General features: G+C 42.2%; 1 protein-coding gene and 1 long non-coding RNA gene across 4 annotated transcripts in view; one reads left to right on the top strand and one right to left on the bottom strand.

Moving 5' to 3' along the window:
* The window catches only part of PPP2R2B (protein phosphatase 2 regulatory subunit Bbeta), a 162,654-nt gene extending 155,728 nt beyond the window's left edge, over positions 1-6,926 (top strand). Inside the window, exons 7-9 of the mRNA XM_006028165.3 lie at positions 908-1,077; positions 2,951-3,042; positions 4,750-6,926. Coding sequence (XP_006028227.1) covers positions 908-1,077; positions 2,951-3,042; positions 4,750-5,029 — 542 coding nt within the window. The 3' untranslated portion in view covers positions 5,030-6,926. The remainder of the gene's footprint in view (positions 1-907; positions 1,078-2,950; positions 3,043-4,749) is intronic.
* Positions 1-16,370, bottom strand: part of LOC112551017 — a 199,491-nt gene that overhangs the window by 136,294 nt on the left and 46,827 nt on the right. The gene's annotated exons all lie outside the window — the stretch shown is intronic.

The raw sequence follows: 16,370 nt of genomic DNA on the forward strand, positions 1-16,370 counted from the left end.
CTGTGCACTGACAGCCTGCTTTGTAATTCTAGCTTGTAATTTAGGAAATTCATATTTTATAGATTGTGATTTTTATGACACTTTGAACAGAGCTGTAAGGCTAGAAAAATGAAAATAAGATTGTTGTATGTAATTTTAAATTCCCAGATGAAATGAAACACAATAGTTTTGCTGCCCATTACATTTTAGTGTTAGACTTCACTGTTTAGTATGTGTCTTTTGGGGGACATCCAAATGCTGACACCAGTGTTTCCTTATTTATTATAGGGAGGAGGAACTAAACTGAAAAAATGAAAAAACAAAACAGCTTCCCCCACCCCCGCAAAACCCCACCACATCTCCTCTGATGGGGTTTTACCTTCACATAAAGACTTCAGTGTCAAAGACACCTTCCAGGCTTGGCCTCAAACGTAGAAGGACACCTAGCAAATATTATAAACACAACTGAGTACAGCTCAGGTTCCACTCCCATTCCTCCCTCTCTCTTTTTTAAAAATGCTGAGCCCTCAGATATAAATATCAGTCAGAAAAAATGTGCCGTAAGAGCTGGTTATTCCATATATCCTCACTTTGAGATTTCTTGCATCTTTCTTTGAGACCTCTGGTACTGGCAGAGGCAGGACACTGGATGATAGAAGCCTGGGTTCAGATTCACAATGGCAATCCCATGTTCTAGACTTTCGAACAGTCATTATCTTCCAAGACTCCTGTAACTTAAAAAATATACCAAATCGCCATATAGGAGCTTGTATAGGAATGCTCTTATATAAAGTATATGATCAAGTATTCTCCTGGATTTTGCCCCCCCTGTGCAATTGCTACATGACCAGCCTTTTCTCTTCAGAAGATATTGATTTGACCTACTGTTCGCTTTATGCTGTTGATTTTTTTTTCTTCTGTTCTGCAGTTTTTGAAGAGCCTGAAGACCCAAGTAACAGGTCATTTTTTTCTGAAATCATCTCTTCAATTTCTGATGTTAAATTCAGTCACAGTGGGAGGTATATCATGACCCGAGATTATCTCACAGTCAAAGTATGGGACCTGAACATGGAGAACAGACCCATTGAGACGTACCAGGTACTACTTTCTCAGAGGTGATGGTATACCAGACCAGGGATGCTCACCCTCTGGGCTGCAGAGCCTTTGAATATGGGTCATGGGACTCCCCATAAGTCAGGAAATTTGGTGGCAGGGGAGCAGTGGCAGTTAATACCACCACCCCCCCCGCTCCCAAAATCCCAAACTCAGCATGACAGGTCAGAGCCAGGCCACAACTGTCCCCCCATATGGTCAGATCAGGGCCCAGCTAAGTCCCCTTTCCCCACATGGCTGGATCAGAACCAGGCTGCCCCCCCGCACCTTCTTGCCGCAGGGCCAAGCCATGCCCGCTCCCCCTATGTGGCTGTTTTGGGGATGGGCTATGCCCCCTTCCCTCCAACCAGCCAGGCTAGGGCTGGGCCATGCCTCCTTCCTCCCACAAATCAGACCGTGACCCCTCCCCATGCAAGTCTGGATCAGAGCTGGGTCATGCCCCCTCTTCCCCGCTGAGCCAGGCCAAGTCCCTTTTCCTCACATGGCTGGATAGGGGCTGGGCTGCCCCACGCAGCCCTCATCTATGCAGCTGAATTAGGCCCCACCGCATGCACCCCAGGTACTGGATTAGGTCCACTAGCTGGATCCAGCCTGCAGAGGAACCAGGCATTACCCATCTGGCTCCACACACAAAAAGGTTGAGCACCACTGTACTAGACATGTGGGAACAAAGAAGGAAACACTCAGACTGCCCCTTTTGATGGGATGTGCTTGAGTTATCACAAGGAAGAAGTTAGGGTTAAAAAAGCATAAAATTTAGGAGTACAAAATAAAAACAGTGTATAAGAATTTGTGCCTACTCTCTCTAAAGTTTTGCCTACAATTTTAAATTGGAGTACGATTGCTTCATAAGCTTTTGTAATTACATAAAACATCGCTTTTATCCCAGTTGTAATTTTGGATGAATTGGTGAATGTGCAGGTTTACATTTGGGGCGTGTTTTGCATGAGGGTAACGCAGGTTTGCTAGCAGAGTTCTGATAACTGCCCTTAACCCAGACCTACTCTACCCTGTGCCAGTCTAGTGCCAAGCTCCTTGAGACAAATCTTTCTTTATATAGTATTTGCGGCCCTGCACTGCCAAATCCTCAATATATGGTGCTCAAGCTATATTTAAAATGGCACTCATTTTTTATTCACTGGAACTGGAAAATGATTGAAAACGTGTGAATGAGTGCATTTAAAAGTTCTGTCCAACTCCATTTCAGAGAACACAGCAAGTCAGTCACTATACGCATCAGTGCATTTGGTTGTGGATGGATTAGTAAGTTAAACATCAGGAACTCTAGTCACATTTTTAACTCACTGGACCATGTAGCTGAAATGCAAAACTAATAAGCAGAGATCCTGGTTTTCTCTGTTTAAAAATAGCAAATTCTCAGATTAAACTCTCCTCACCCACAGCCCAGCACCCCCCGCCCTGCTGGTGCCCCTCACTTGCAACCCACAGTCTCCTGCCCCCTCTGCCCTGCTGGAGGAGGCCCCGAGCTACCAGGGCTATAGGGCCAGGGCCAGGGCCAGGGCCAGGGCCCACAGCTCCCAAAACTGCACATGGCATCCCCTGCCTCCTCCTGTTCCCCCCAGCCCCAAGCAGCCCCTTGAAGGCTGGATCTCTGCCAGCTTGCAAGATGAAACCTGCCATTTCTCACATTTTTCTCTTTTAAACGCATATTTTGTATGTTTTTCCATGGCGAATGGGAAACCCAGATCCCTGCTAATAAGTAATTTGCAATTTGGTATTGAAGGTACTATGCTAGGAAATTGGTGCCTCTTTTTGTTCCATTTTAGACTTAAGGCATTCAACTAAACCTCCAGAAAGCATGGTATTGTTTCTCATCCTGCCCTTTTTTTGCTGTCAGGTTCACGATTACCTCCGAAGCAAGCTGTGCTCTCTCTATGAGAATGACTGCATCTTTGATAAATTTGAATGTGTTTGGAATGGGTCTGACAGGTAAGAAACATCATTCTAGATTATAAGGGGGACTTTGCTCATGGATTCCCAAACTACAGATTGTACTGTTCATTCTGCACTTAAGAAGTGCTGTAAATTTAGAGATGATATTCTGTATTCTTTACAAAACAGAGCATTTGAATTCCTTTTTTATGTACAAAATGGATCTCATCCTTAACCCTGGACCCTTGGTCATAATACTATTGGCTCTTCCCTTTCTTCTGCTATGTAGTCCTTTCTCTGACATCTTGCTTGTTGGCCTAGTGGTTTGGTGTAGAGCTTTAGAGGGTTTCCTTCATATATATGTGTGTGTGTGTATATAGATAACTATTTTTTCTGGTTCTGGTTTTGGTTCGGATATGCCAATATATCAGGAGACCTAGGGACAGAGGTTACACATAAACTGGTATAAGTAATCAGAAACCAGTTCAAATCTGTAACACAAGAGAAGTTCAGCGCATATAAACCACTTTCAAAATGGATTAAGCCAGTTTAAGATAAACCTAGATCAATATAGTATCAGACTTAACTTATTTAAGTTAAATCAGTTAATTGAACTTCTGTCCCAGATCCCCTCTAGGTTCCAAGTTACCTCACAGTCCCCCAGCATCCCAGGATGCTTTGCACCTTCCCTGCAATGCCACCACCCCCCCTTCACAGGGCGGGAGGACTAGCTTTGGTCCAAGCTGTCTTCTCTACCTAAGCAGGGAGGCATGCTCTAGCACCCTTCAACTTTGGTCCTGAGCCACTGCAACCATGTGGCTGCATTTCCAGAATCAAAAGTGAATGTCTGTTCACTTGTTTATCAGTTCAATCTACACAGCTTAGACTGACCTGTGAAGATTGAATTGATTCAGCCTTGGGCCTTTTGACTGTCTGTACTTAGCCCAGGTGTTCTGTGAAATTTGGGTTCAACGTGATAACTTATTTTGGTCCAAAACTGCAAAAAGTAATATTAATGCTAGGCAGAAGAAATCATTCATGATGAGTTGATCTCAGAGGATTTACACAATTGTGTATCTAAATCTTGTAAGAATTCAACATCATCAAAATATTAACTCAATAGGGGCTAGGTTTAAATCCAAATCCCTTATCTAATCTAGATCAAGGAAGTTTCTCTATAACTCATCAGTAGTTAGAAACAAACGAGGCCAGTATTCAGGTTAGTTGAAACACTTGTCCCATATTACATAGTCCATATTTAACTCATTATTATTGAGGGGCGAGGAAATAACTTTCATGGAAATTTCCCTAAGAAAGAAGTAAGGAAATAAACTTGAGGAGATGCATCCCAGCCTTACCCAACAAATCCAAATATTTTTTTTTTCGATATGGTAGAAAAGGAATGGAGTTCTCCAGAATTTCCTGATCCTGAAATTATGTGAGGTTCAAAAAGAGTATCATTTATCAGTCTAGTTCTCACCTCATTTGAACTCGGCAAATAGCAACATGGAAAAAACAAACACATTAAGCCAAATCATCCCCGGAGAGGCCTGCAAACTGAGAGCAAATCTCTAGCAAACCACTATAGCAATCTCTAGCGAACAATTCAGTGATGATGTTGACTCCCCCTCAGCTCTTCCTTCTGTGGAAGGATCATGAATCTGATCTGTTGTTTCAAGGGTCCAGAAGGAAGAGCTTGCAAGGACACTCCTGCTGCTGTGTCCTGTACATTCGGCTCATCCCTTCTTTCTGCTTACTTTGCAGCGTCATAATGACTGGCTCCTACAACAATTTCTTCAGAATGTTTGATCGCAACACGAAGCGTGATGTCACCCTAGAGGCCTCGAGGGAAAACAGCAAGCCTCGGGCCATCCTCAAGCCCCGCAAAGTGTGTGTAGGGGGCAAACGAAGGAAAGATGAAATTAGTGTGGACAGTCTGGACTTTAGTAAAAAGATCTTGCATACAGCTTGGCACCCTTCAGAAAATATCATAGCAGTGGCAGCAACAAATAACCTGTATATATTTCAGGACAAGGTTAACTAGGAGGAAAAGTTATTCTTTAGGAATCTCATGTACTGAATACTAGTAAACACAAGATTTCAAATCTTTCTTTTTCTTTTTTTCCCCCCTCCTTCCTGTTCATTTGGTTAATTATTCCTCTGCATATAACAACCTTGTAGAGGTGAACAAACAGATTCCAATGTCCCCAGCCTCCTCAAAACTTAAAAGTAACAGGTTGGCAAATCCAGTAGATATCACATTTTCGTTTTACTTTTTGGAGAACTGAACTCGACCAAATGATATGGTCCCTTTGATAGCAGGCTTGGATTTCTGATGCTTTTATTATACTGAGTAATCTTTGGTGGTTCCTAGTATTGTTTTGGTTGTAGGCATCTGCTGATTTAAAATGAAGATAAACACTATATTATGGGATTTTTAAAAAGTCAGCTAAGGTCAGAAAAAAGGGTATGATCGTGTGTGCGTTTGTGTGTGTGCGTGCAGGTGCATGTGTACACATGCTCGTTGTTTAAGTAATCCCATTTTTTTAGTATCATTTTGGAGATAATTCACTTGTTTTGTGCAAAATTAGAATGTTGTTCCCCTGCCAATGGCTTTTTAAATTCATATAGTTTTTGAACTGACAGCAAAACCAAACAAAGTAGAAAAGATCAGATTTGCAGTGAATGAGTTTATAGGAGGGGGGGAAATCAACTGTACACTAAGAACTGTATATTCTAATCAAGGCTGCTACCTTCCTTCTTCACAACCCACAGAAAGTCTTAAGGATTTGGCTCTGTAGATACTGTGGTGCCTTTTTTGGTATATGAAATACCTTTATAAATAATGCTTCCAAAATGCATTTATTTCAAACCAAAATGAATCTGGGCTTTTCTTCTACATAACTTGTATTTTGCTTTAGTCATTTTGAATTGTTCTGTTTTCATGTCTTGCATGTCATAACTGTCTCTTTTCCTTTTTTAAAATTAATTTATTTATTTATTCATTCAATTTATTTTTTTTAAAGATAAAATATAAGTTGCTAATTTATGACATTCTAAGGAAAACCACCATATATAGCTGCTAGCACCTGACTGCTTCACATAGAGGTTGTCCATGGTTCTACAGTATAATAATAATAATAAAAATAATAACTCTTCCTCTTTGCATGCCAAGGCTGCCCCTTTCTACTGCAAGGATTATTCAGGTCCCTTCTTTATTTGAGGAATGATCCAATTAAAACTGAAGTTTTTATTCAGTCTGTGAACTGCTGCTGCAACAAAAGTAAAAACAAAAACCACTATCGTGTTAAAAATGGATACCTAATGTGCTGTGCATTCTTTCTGCTTGTGAACAGTGAGCAATAGAGCCAGCAGCTTTCATTGTTGCAGGAAAAAGTTATATAAATTTTTAAAGGCAAAATGCACTCTTTAAAGCCTCTTGTGTAAGGTGTGATTTGGATTTCCAGCATTTTCTGCTATGTCTTACCAAGTTTGATACCTTACAAGTGAGACTCTCTGCCACTTTCTCAAGGGGCACTAAATCCCACAAGGAAATTACATAAAATGCATAGCTAACTGGGGACCTTCAGTAAATTTCTCTGGGGCAAGAGGAAGCCACCCTTCAAGTACTTGGATCCAAGCTTCTAATTGTTATTTAACTATTTAATACCCTGTCCACTCTTCATGAGACTGCTCAGGGCAGGACCGGATAAGAGTTTGCCTTGTTCAAAGGAATGATTACAAGAAAAAAAGAAGAAAAAAAAAAAGTATGCTGGCTTATACATTTATTACAAGTAATGGCTTTCAGAAGTAACTTTTTTTTTAAAAAATGAAATGGTTTTAAAAAATTAGCAAGAGTAAATGAGTCATTTTTTAAAAAAATGTTCCTTTTTTGTTCCTGTAAAGAAAGCCTGCACTCTGGCATCAGAAGTAAAAGTTGTCCCAAATGTGTTTTATGTGTGGATTCACTGATTGTTCTGCTTTCTAAATGTTATGCAATATATTAAGCCTTTGGCACCAGAATTATAGAAAGGAAAGTCAACTGTCTGCCAGGCTGCTCATGCCGTTGGAAGCCCTGCTATACCTAGCAACAAGACCAAATATATCCTGACATCTTGGTGAACCTTTGGGCAACAGAGTGCATCTGACCCTGAAATTAGAAATAGTTTCCACCTTTAGCTTACTGGTCGAACCTACCCATCAGTAGGAACTTGATGCAGCCAGTTGCATAAGGGTGGGATCTACTGCCTGGGGGGAATCTGCAACAGCTTTGAGTATGGTATGATGATCCTGCTGGTGCAGATCTCTGGTTGTATCCACTGCTGAGATCAGCACCCACGTTTGGAGGGGTAGTATGAACTGCTTATGCTACATGAAATGTTTGATTCCACGAGCGCAGAGAATTCACAGCAGAAAGGCAGGGGAAAAGAAGGACAGGGAGGTAAAGTGATTTGGAAGTTTGTCTAGTGCCTAGAATGAATAAGGGCCAGCACCACCCACGCTCTGTGGTTAGCAGTGTCAGGGGCACCACAGACCAAATGAAGGGACCAAGAGGAATCCTGCAAGTCAAAAACGATGCTTGTCAGCTGCATAGAAAACTTCACTCGATTAATGCCTGTATCACAGCCGTTCCAAAAACCAAGACAGAGGGCAATCTTGGTGGTCAGTCAGGTTCCTTTCCAGAGCTTTAAAACTTGTGAGCATCTTTGTATTAAGAATGTGTTGGTAATTTGAGCAACGTACTGAGAAGTCTATGGCCTCATGCTAGTTCTCTGCAGAGCAAAGAAGTCCCTGTAACAGCTGGTCCACAAGGGTGCAGGGCTGGTGCTCAACAATTCAAATTTCTTGTCAAAAAAGTAGATATTCAGGAGAACTTTGGTAAAACTTAAATAATAATAATAATATCTTTTCCTATTTAGTTTTTTCTTGCCTCCATTCCCCAGTCTCATCATCAGGGATCCGGGTTTTCCATTTGCCATGGAAAAATGCAGATTTTCTCCTTTACAGGAGAAAAACATGGGAAATCACAGGTTCCCTCTTGCAGGCTGGCCGAGTTCCAGCCTGCAAGGGGCTGGGGGCAGTGGGATGCAGGGGACGCCACGGGCATGTGTACATGTGCACGCCCGCACATGGCCGGGAATACAGCCCCAAGCAGTGGTGAAGAGCAGCTCCTGAAGGTAAGTCTAGAGGGGGGAGGATAGGGGCACAGGCAGTGTGGGAGAGGGGGGGCAGGTTGTGGCAGCGGCCACGGTGAGTGAGGGAGAATGGGGCAGGGTTGGCGGCTGGGGCTGGGGGGCAGCTGCGTAGCCAGGGCACTGCCCAGAGCCAGATTGAGAATACGCTGCCAGCAGGCCTCCAGCTGATGCCATGGAGCAGGGAGCAGGCAGCCTGGTCCAGTAGCCCTGGCAGCTGGGGTCTGCTCTGGCAGGGCTGGGGGCATAGGCGACTGGTAGGGGGTGCACGTGCCCCCCCAACGGGGCCGGTGTCCTCTCTGACGGCCAACACTGATGCTGTTGGTAGGGCTGGTGCCCCCCCTTGACAGGGTCAGTGGCTTCTGCGGGTGTCCCTCCAGATTCAGGAGGCACCAATCACTCATGGCTGGGGGAGGGGACAGAGGGCTGTGGGTCAGGAGTGAGGGACACCAGCAGGGCTGAAAGCATGGGGGGCTGCGTATTGGCTATGAGGGGCATTGGAAGGGGTGGGGGGTTGTGGGCTAGGAGTGAGGGGCACTGGCCGGGCCAGAGACCTGTAGCTTGGGAGTGAGGGGCAATGGCACAGGGAGAGGCAGGACACCGGCATATCAGTGTTGCTCAGCACCACAAAGCAGCTGGGGGGGACAGCTGCAGTTGGACCTACATCCTGATGAGTGAAGGGGCAGGGTGAGCTCTGATTTTCTATAATGAAAAACCCAAAATCAAATGCCAAAATGTATAGGTATTTAGAAATTATTTTATTATAGTAATTGAGGCACTGGTCTGGTAGGCTTCCAATTTGTTTTAAAAACTGTAAATATATCAATAAAACATTGTGTTCAACTGGTCCCTATGTGTATATATAGAGATATAGATATATCTAATCTAGATATAGATATATCTATATATATATATATATAGAGAGAGAGAGAGAGAGAGAGAGAGGTGGTTTCATTTTAATTGCGGAAAAAACGCGGATTGGGGGGGTTTTTAATCAGTTCATTTGGGATTTTTTTTTAAATCAGAGAATTTGGGATTTTTAAACTAGGATCCCTCCATTATTCTTCCTCCGCAGTTACATCAGAAGGGGGGCAGTGGGGTGAGGAACAAAGGAAGAAAGTTCCCCGCACCAGCCAAGAACCCAGCAGGAGCTACTTTAGATCCTCTCTCGAGGAGGCTACCTACACCGACAGATTCGGGTGACCTGTGGGCTGTGCTCTTCCCAGTTTGAGGAGCACTGACTGTGGAAGACAGCTATTCCATGAGCTTAGCCTTGCCCTATGTTAAAAAAAAACAAACCTCAGTCCTAAACCAAGGTGGCACCTTAGAGGAGAGCCACCACTGACAGCTAGATTTGGTCTTTGGATCTGAAGGCCAGAATAACAGCCATGATAGTATGAACACTGAAAAGCCAGCCATCCTCAAGAGGATGTGGCAGAATACCTTGCTTTCCAGGACTCTCTGCTTGGGTCCTGCCATAGGAGTCCTGCCATAGGTCCAGGGTTTTTACTGACTGGCAGTATCCCATTCCTGCATCTGTTAAAACTTCTAGAAAGATCTGCATCCACACTTCCATGAGTCCATAAATCCCACGTGCCCAATTTTCAGAGGTGCAGAGCATCTTCAGCACCCAGGGACTTCCACTGTAGTTGTTCATAGGAAATTATTTAAGAACGGGCTGCACTTTACTCTCTCTGTCTCATACACAGACTTTGTAATGAACTTCTCACAGTCATAACTATTGCTCTGTTGGGCTTAACAGAACAGCTGCAGTCATGGCTCTCAGTTCAACCCCAAGCTGAGAGCTGAATAGCTTTTCCAAGCAGGCTCCATGAAGAGCAAGGATCGTGGGATACACGTAGGTGAAAGCAAGGAGTAAATACAGGCTCTTAGGCAGTTTAACGGCAGCACACAAGGTCTGTACCACCAGACTCTAAGCGGGATAGGCAGTGTCTGTGATGCATAGCCTAGAAGCCCTTTCTGCAGACGGCACGTCTGTACACATACTCTACAATGCTAGGAGCAGACTAATTCATTTCTGCCATGCCTTTTTTTATTATTGCAGCAAACATGTCTCTGGGCACTGTTTCCTAGTCATTTATACAAGCTAGCATCTAGGCAACAGCTACTTTCCTGATCCTTACAGCTGCAAAGTGCCAGCGGCTCTGTTATTAATTGCAATGAGGGTTGCTAGTCCTCAGCACCTTCCACAATAAACCCTGCGTTGTCAAGTGAAGGATTTGCATGGTGCATTATCTTATTTATCCTTTTGTTGCTCATGTGTGAAAAACCATCCAGCTTCAGTTTTGAACGTTTTCCATCAGCAGAAGAGCTAGAGAGCTGTTGAAGAGATGTATTAAGGAATGGCAACCAAGCTGTTATAGCAGTGTTAGTTAATGCAGTGTGCAAGACACTTGCCTGATGCATTGTGGTCTGACTCTGGGAATACCACACAGCATGCACATGGGCCGACAGTTTACAATCAATATTGTGCTCACTGATGCAAGAAGCAACATCATCACATCCTAGACATTACCCCTACAGCCCAGCTTTGGCACTAAATATTTCCAATAACAAGGCTACGTGAAGTGACAAGGGCTATTATTCTTAACCTGCAGTCTACCCTCTCTGAAAAACAGCTGCCAAAAACATCCACTGGATTTTACTGGGGGAGGGGGTTGGGGAGACTATTCAGACAGTCGTAATCCCACTTCAGGAGTCAAGCACTTGGCTAATATAGCAAGATAGGAAGAGAAAAGATTGGCATTTCCATTTACTCTGATTTCTGTGTAGCATGAGCCAAAGCACACTGGTTGACACTTGGTGAAAAGTGTTTTATATGGGGTATCTTAAGGGATGAACTTGGATTCAATTGTATCAGGGACACTCATTCTAATAAACAAGCCCAGTTCTCCCAGTTTGAGCCTCATCTTCAGCTGAGTGATCAAGTATCATATTTCACGAAGGCTGTATCTAGTATTAGAAGCTCAGCACAGACTACATATGTATTGTGAGTGAATAGACTTGTTGTTTCTACAATAAATTTGCTATGGGTTATGATCACAGACACTTTTGAAGTATAAAGTGATTCTACAGTGATAGTTTAAAGTTATATGCATGGCTTTACCAGGGATAAAGGCACAGTAACATTGAGATTCCTGGGTGTTCGGGCCCTGTCAGGAACCACAAATAAGGCATTTCTTTCCCTGCTATCTCCCATTCCAATGTTGGGTCCTACAGACACCGTACACAAAGAAACACCCGATTCATGGATTTTGAAACGGCTTAAGTATATATTAGTTTGGTACCGTTGGGACTCCAGCAATTCTTGGTATGCCGATAAGACCTTACCAGCCAGAAGAGAAATCTTTTGTCAGGAGCGAATGTGCTGACACTGCTTGCTTAATAAATATTCTCCAACTATTTGGGTTGGTCTAATAAAAGATATCAAATTCACCCAAGGAACCTTGTCTGACACTAGGCATTTTTAGGACTAGGTGGTAGCTTAGTGGGGTTCCTAAGAATCTAAATTTTGTCATTGGGTGACTACAGGGGCAGGATGTAAGAACTTAAGTCTTTTTGTGGATCTGGCCTTTCATTTATTTGTAAAGCAGAGATCTTAATAGTTGCCTACTTCTGTAAAGGATTGCAAGAGTTGCTGAAATTTCAGTGCCTGGAGCCAGATACCTAACAAGCTTTACAGATCTAGCCTTTAAATCCTTGGAGGAAAAACAGTGAGTATTACTACTTTAATGAAGTGGGGGTGTTTAATTATTTGAGTGGTTTCTTATGCAATAAAACACAAAAGACAGCCTTATGCATGTAGCCCTGGTAAATACACCAATTAATAAGTGCAAACCAGGTAAGTTTAACTGAAATTAGATGATTTAGTGATGAAATATGACATCAAAACAATTAGATTCCTAACTTAGGATACAGTATGGATGTTGCCATGCCAATAAAAGCTACTGAAATTAGCATTGCTCAATTGAGAATACTAAGAAATGGACAAGTGACAGATTTCCTTCTTCTCTCTTGCTAATACACAACTTGATTGACTCTGCTTGATTAATACAATAAACCAGTGCCCAGATGGACAGTGCCTGGTCTATCCACAGACTGGATCCAGCTGATGGTCCTGAGCTGGTGCCCAGGGCCAACACGGCAGGCCCCCAACCTGGCCCTGTGGAAGAGGCGGCTTGACCCAGTCCCAATCTGGCCCCATGGAGGGGGTGGGAAGAAGAAGGAGGCATGCCCAGGCTCCTGTCTGCCACAAGGCTTGAGGTTTGGGATTTTGGCAGAGGGGGAAGGTGGCTGTATTAATTAGCGCTGCTCCGCTGCTGCCAAATTTTCCCACCCATGGGGAGCCCCACGGGCCGGATACCTTGACTCTGTGGGCTTCATCTGGTTCACAGGCCAAAGGCTGAGCACCCCTGTGATAAACCAAACCCAATGCTTGGACACTTCATAAATGGAGCCAGATACTGTGAAAGAACTCCAGAACTCATGATCCTTCTAAGCAATGAAAGGATCCTATCTACCCCAGCTTTTAAAAATCCTATTAATTGTTTTGAAAACACAAACAGGTCATGGTTTAAACAATATCCAATTCATATATTGAAAAGTTGGACAATTATTGGTTTTTACAGGAAGGTCCAGACCCCACTGTTTATGGAGCTTCTTTCAAAAAAGCGAATGAAAACATCACCCAATGCTCAATGTGCAGCTAATTCACTATCACAACTATAAAAGCCTGCAGGACTTCTGGAAACAGAAATAATCATCTCTATTTCTTTACTACATGGAGGCAGTCAGATACTGCAGTGATGGGAGTGATTAGAATATGCATGCCTAGGAAACTGTACAGGAATGAATGAAGAAATGAGTGTACACAATTGCATGGCCAAAAGTGCATCTGAAATTATGGGCATCATTATAGCAGCTATGCATGTTTAATCCTGAAAAAAAAATCTGCTCCTAACCATATACACAGAATACACTTACTCCTAGTTGTTAAGTGCAGACTAGACAAACATTTGTCTGGGATGGTTTAGACAGAGATAATCCTCCCTAGAGCAAAGCAGGGGGATTGAATTAAATGATTTCTTGAGGTCCCTCCCAGCCCTAGTTTCTGCAATTTTTTTATCCTGAAGACAAAAAAAAAATAAAAATCACCAGTTCCAAACTCAGTGATGCAAAGATTCACTATATACTGGTATGACAGAAAGGGATACAGTACCAGAACAAGCATGAGAAAGTAAGCCAGCTAGGTACTGCATCTGCCTGTCTCAGATTCACTACTTTTCTCTTTAACTGTCACAGAGGAACACCCATATACTGCAAAAGAGTGGAAAGATGAAAAGCAGGGAGACATGAAGAGATTCTTGTTCACAAATCAACATCACATGCACTAAATAATTCACTCCCTTCACAAAAATAACTCTTTCATTATTCACTAAAACATGAACACAAACTGTTGATTCCTAAACAGGCCATGTGTTCTAGAAGATTACTTTAAAAACAGAGGCTCCGAATTAGATGTTGCACGGCATGGATTATGTTGTCAGAATGTTATTCAAACAGACACGTATTTACCTTCGTATCAGCCGAATGACTACAATCTACCAATCGATACATGCAAAATTCTGACAGTGGATTTAGAGGTCTCAATATTTTCTCAAGATACAAAAGCATTTCTTAGCTATGTACGTTCTGGTGAATGGATTCTTCCAAGATGAGTCACTTTTTGTTGTTTCAGCTAATTAACTGCGCGCACACACACACACACACACACACACACACACACACACACACACACACACCCCTAGAGCTGGCAATGCCTTCCAACTTCATGTCATCATCAGTACATATCTCGTTCTTGCTTGAAGGCTGTTAATAAAAGTATTAGAAGGGAGGGCAGCTATGAAAGTATTAAAGAGGATGGTCCTAAGACTAATCCGCAAGGACCACTGCAAGTACCAGTTCTCCTGACAAATAACTCCCCTTTCACTGTAAGGTATTATATAGTTGCCCATTTAGCCAATTCTCTATCCACCTTAAGATTATAGCATTAACCCCATTTTCTCTGCCTTAGATAAAAATGTTGTGAGAGACACTGTATCAAATGCTTCACTTAAATCTGGATAGACAAGGGTAATGCATTGGACCTAATACAAGAAGTCATTTATATTGTTTTTCTACAATATGCTCATCTAGAATATCCTTGTTATTCACTAACACTAAATCTAAAATAGCATTATCTCTCATTTGTTCAGTAACCATTTGACAGAGTAATGTATTGTTTATTTCATCTGAGAACATCTGTGTCCTACCATTACTGGAAACCAAATGCAACCAATCTGTAGCTGGGAAAGTAAAATGCACCATAATCATAAAAAGATTGTCATCCAAATCCAAGTCTCAACCCTGAGAGTGTTGGCTGGGAAGAGCCTATAGCAGACCCTGAGAACAATGCTTTTGAAGCATTTTTTACCATCTCTTGCCAATGATTTTCTCTCAAGCAGATCATTTCTTTTCCAAGGGCTGCTTCACTGATACATGATGCTACCCCACCACCTTCACCACTATTTTTATTTTCCTAAACAACATATACAATTTAATACCCATATTTCAACCAAGACCACTGTTCCACTCTGTTTGTTATTGCCCATTTTCTTGCACCACACTAGCAGTTCTGCTTTCTCCATTTTACTGTACAGGCTGTAGAAATGGAGAAATCAAGCACCAGGGAAATCAATTTTGACAAAAAGCAAATTTACAGCAACTTAAGAGCATATTAGTAAGAAATTACACATGGTAATTTGTGCTGGAACTTCTTACACACACCTTCCTCAAGAAAATGAAAGCATAATAGATTTTCTGACCAATCACAACCAACCAATGCAGCAGTCATCAAATGCTCACAGGTAACTGATTCCAATCAGCCCCTGAAAATCACAGTATTGAACAGTTTTGGATAATTACCACATTCTAGTAAAAAGATCAATAAATTATTTAGCATGAATTACCATCTCAAATTTACACACTTGTTAATTCACACCAAAGTATGCAGATACACAACTATTTAATAAAGAAGGCTAAGACCAGTATGCCATCATGAAGGCATGATTAACTCAATGCACAATTCAGCTCAGTACTGCAATGTCCCTCTCTGGAAATCAGTATGAGAGAGGTCACTAATATATTATCTCAATGGGCAGGGAGTGGGGGGGAAGGATTTCTAAGGGATTATTGGGGTGAACAAGAAGAAAAGCAGCAAAAAATGGTACCATGTCCATTTGTTATTACAAAATAATAATAGAAGCAGAGTGCTTTATCCTAAGAATATTTGTTTGAGGACAGATGAAAGATTTTTCCGCACAAGGAACAGTCATGAAACTAATGCTGTGATGGTTGCTGGGTCATCTGACATTATTTCCCTAAGGCAGTGGTAGGTAATGGTTGAGAAATGTCCCATAAAAACCGTGAACTGTACAAATTGCACTGATTTAAACAAGTTGAACAGCAATTGAGCTAGCCAGCCAACATCTGGTGTAGGCTCGTGGTAGTGAAGAGGCCTTAGGGCAGTGATCTTTTTCTTTCAAGTACTAGCCAATCAATCACAACTATTTATTTTAAATTATTTCCTCCCATTCCTGGATCCCTTTCCCCCATCAAAATGACAAGCTATTGTTTGCTTACTAGTACTTTCAAAAGACAGAAGTCATCACTCTTCACAAAAGGTCTACATTTTAGCAGATTCTAGAGTTTCTTCCCAAAGGAGAAAAGGCAAGTCTCCTTGTGCATGCAGCACAACAGTGTTATTTGGTGAACTGCTACATGACCTGTCTGGAAACACACATTTTGCTTCAAGCACTGTATGCGTGTCAAGTATCTGTCTTGATACATTTTTCATAATTATGAACATTTGAATTAAGCAATTCATTTTTGATCATAAGTGCTTCTGTCCAAACGTTTGTTTCTTTGCCTTTGTTCCCTCAAAACATTTCTTCCCATTGACTATAATTATTACTCTTGTAATAAGTGATCTAAAGCAAGAAAAGGAGAAAATACAACGGAAGAAATTTTAAAACCACCATGGACATATCTGGACAAGCACAAACGTGCAGTTTGTGGCACTGCAGACCCATCTTCGGTGTTGCAAACTGCATGCACCACACACGCAGGCATTCA

Source organism: Alligator sinensis, unplaced genomic scaffold (genome assembly GCF_000455745.1).
Source record: "Alligator sinensis unplaced genomic scaffold, ASM45574v1 scaffold135_1, whole genome shotgun sequence".
Lineage (NCBI taxonomy): Eukaryota > Metazoa > Chordata > Crocodylia > Alligatoridae > Alligator > Alligator sinensis.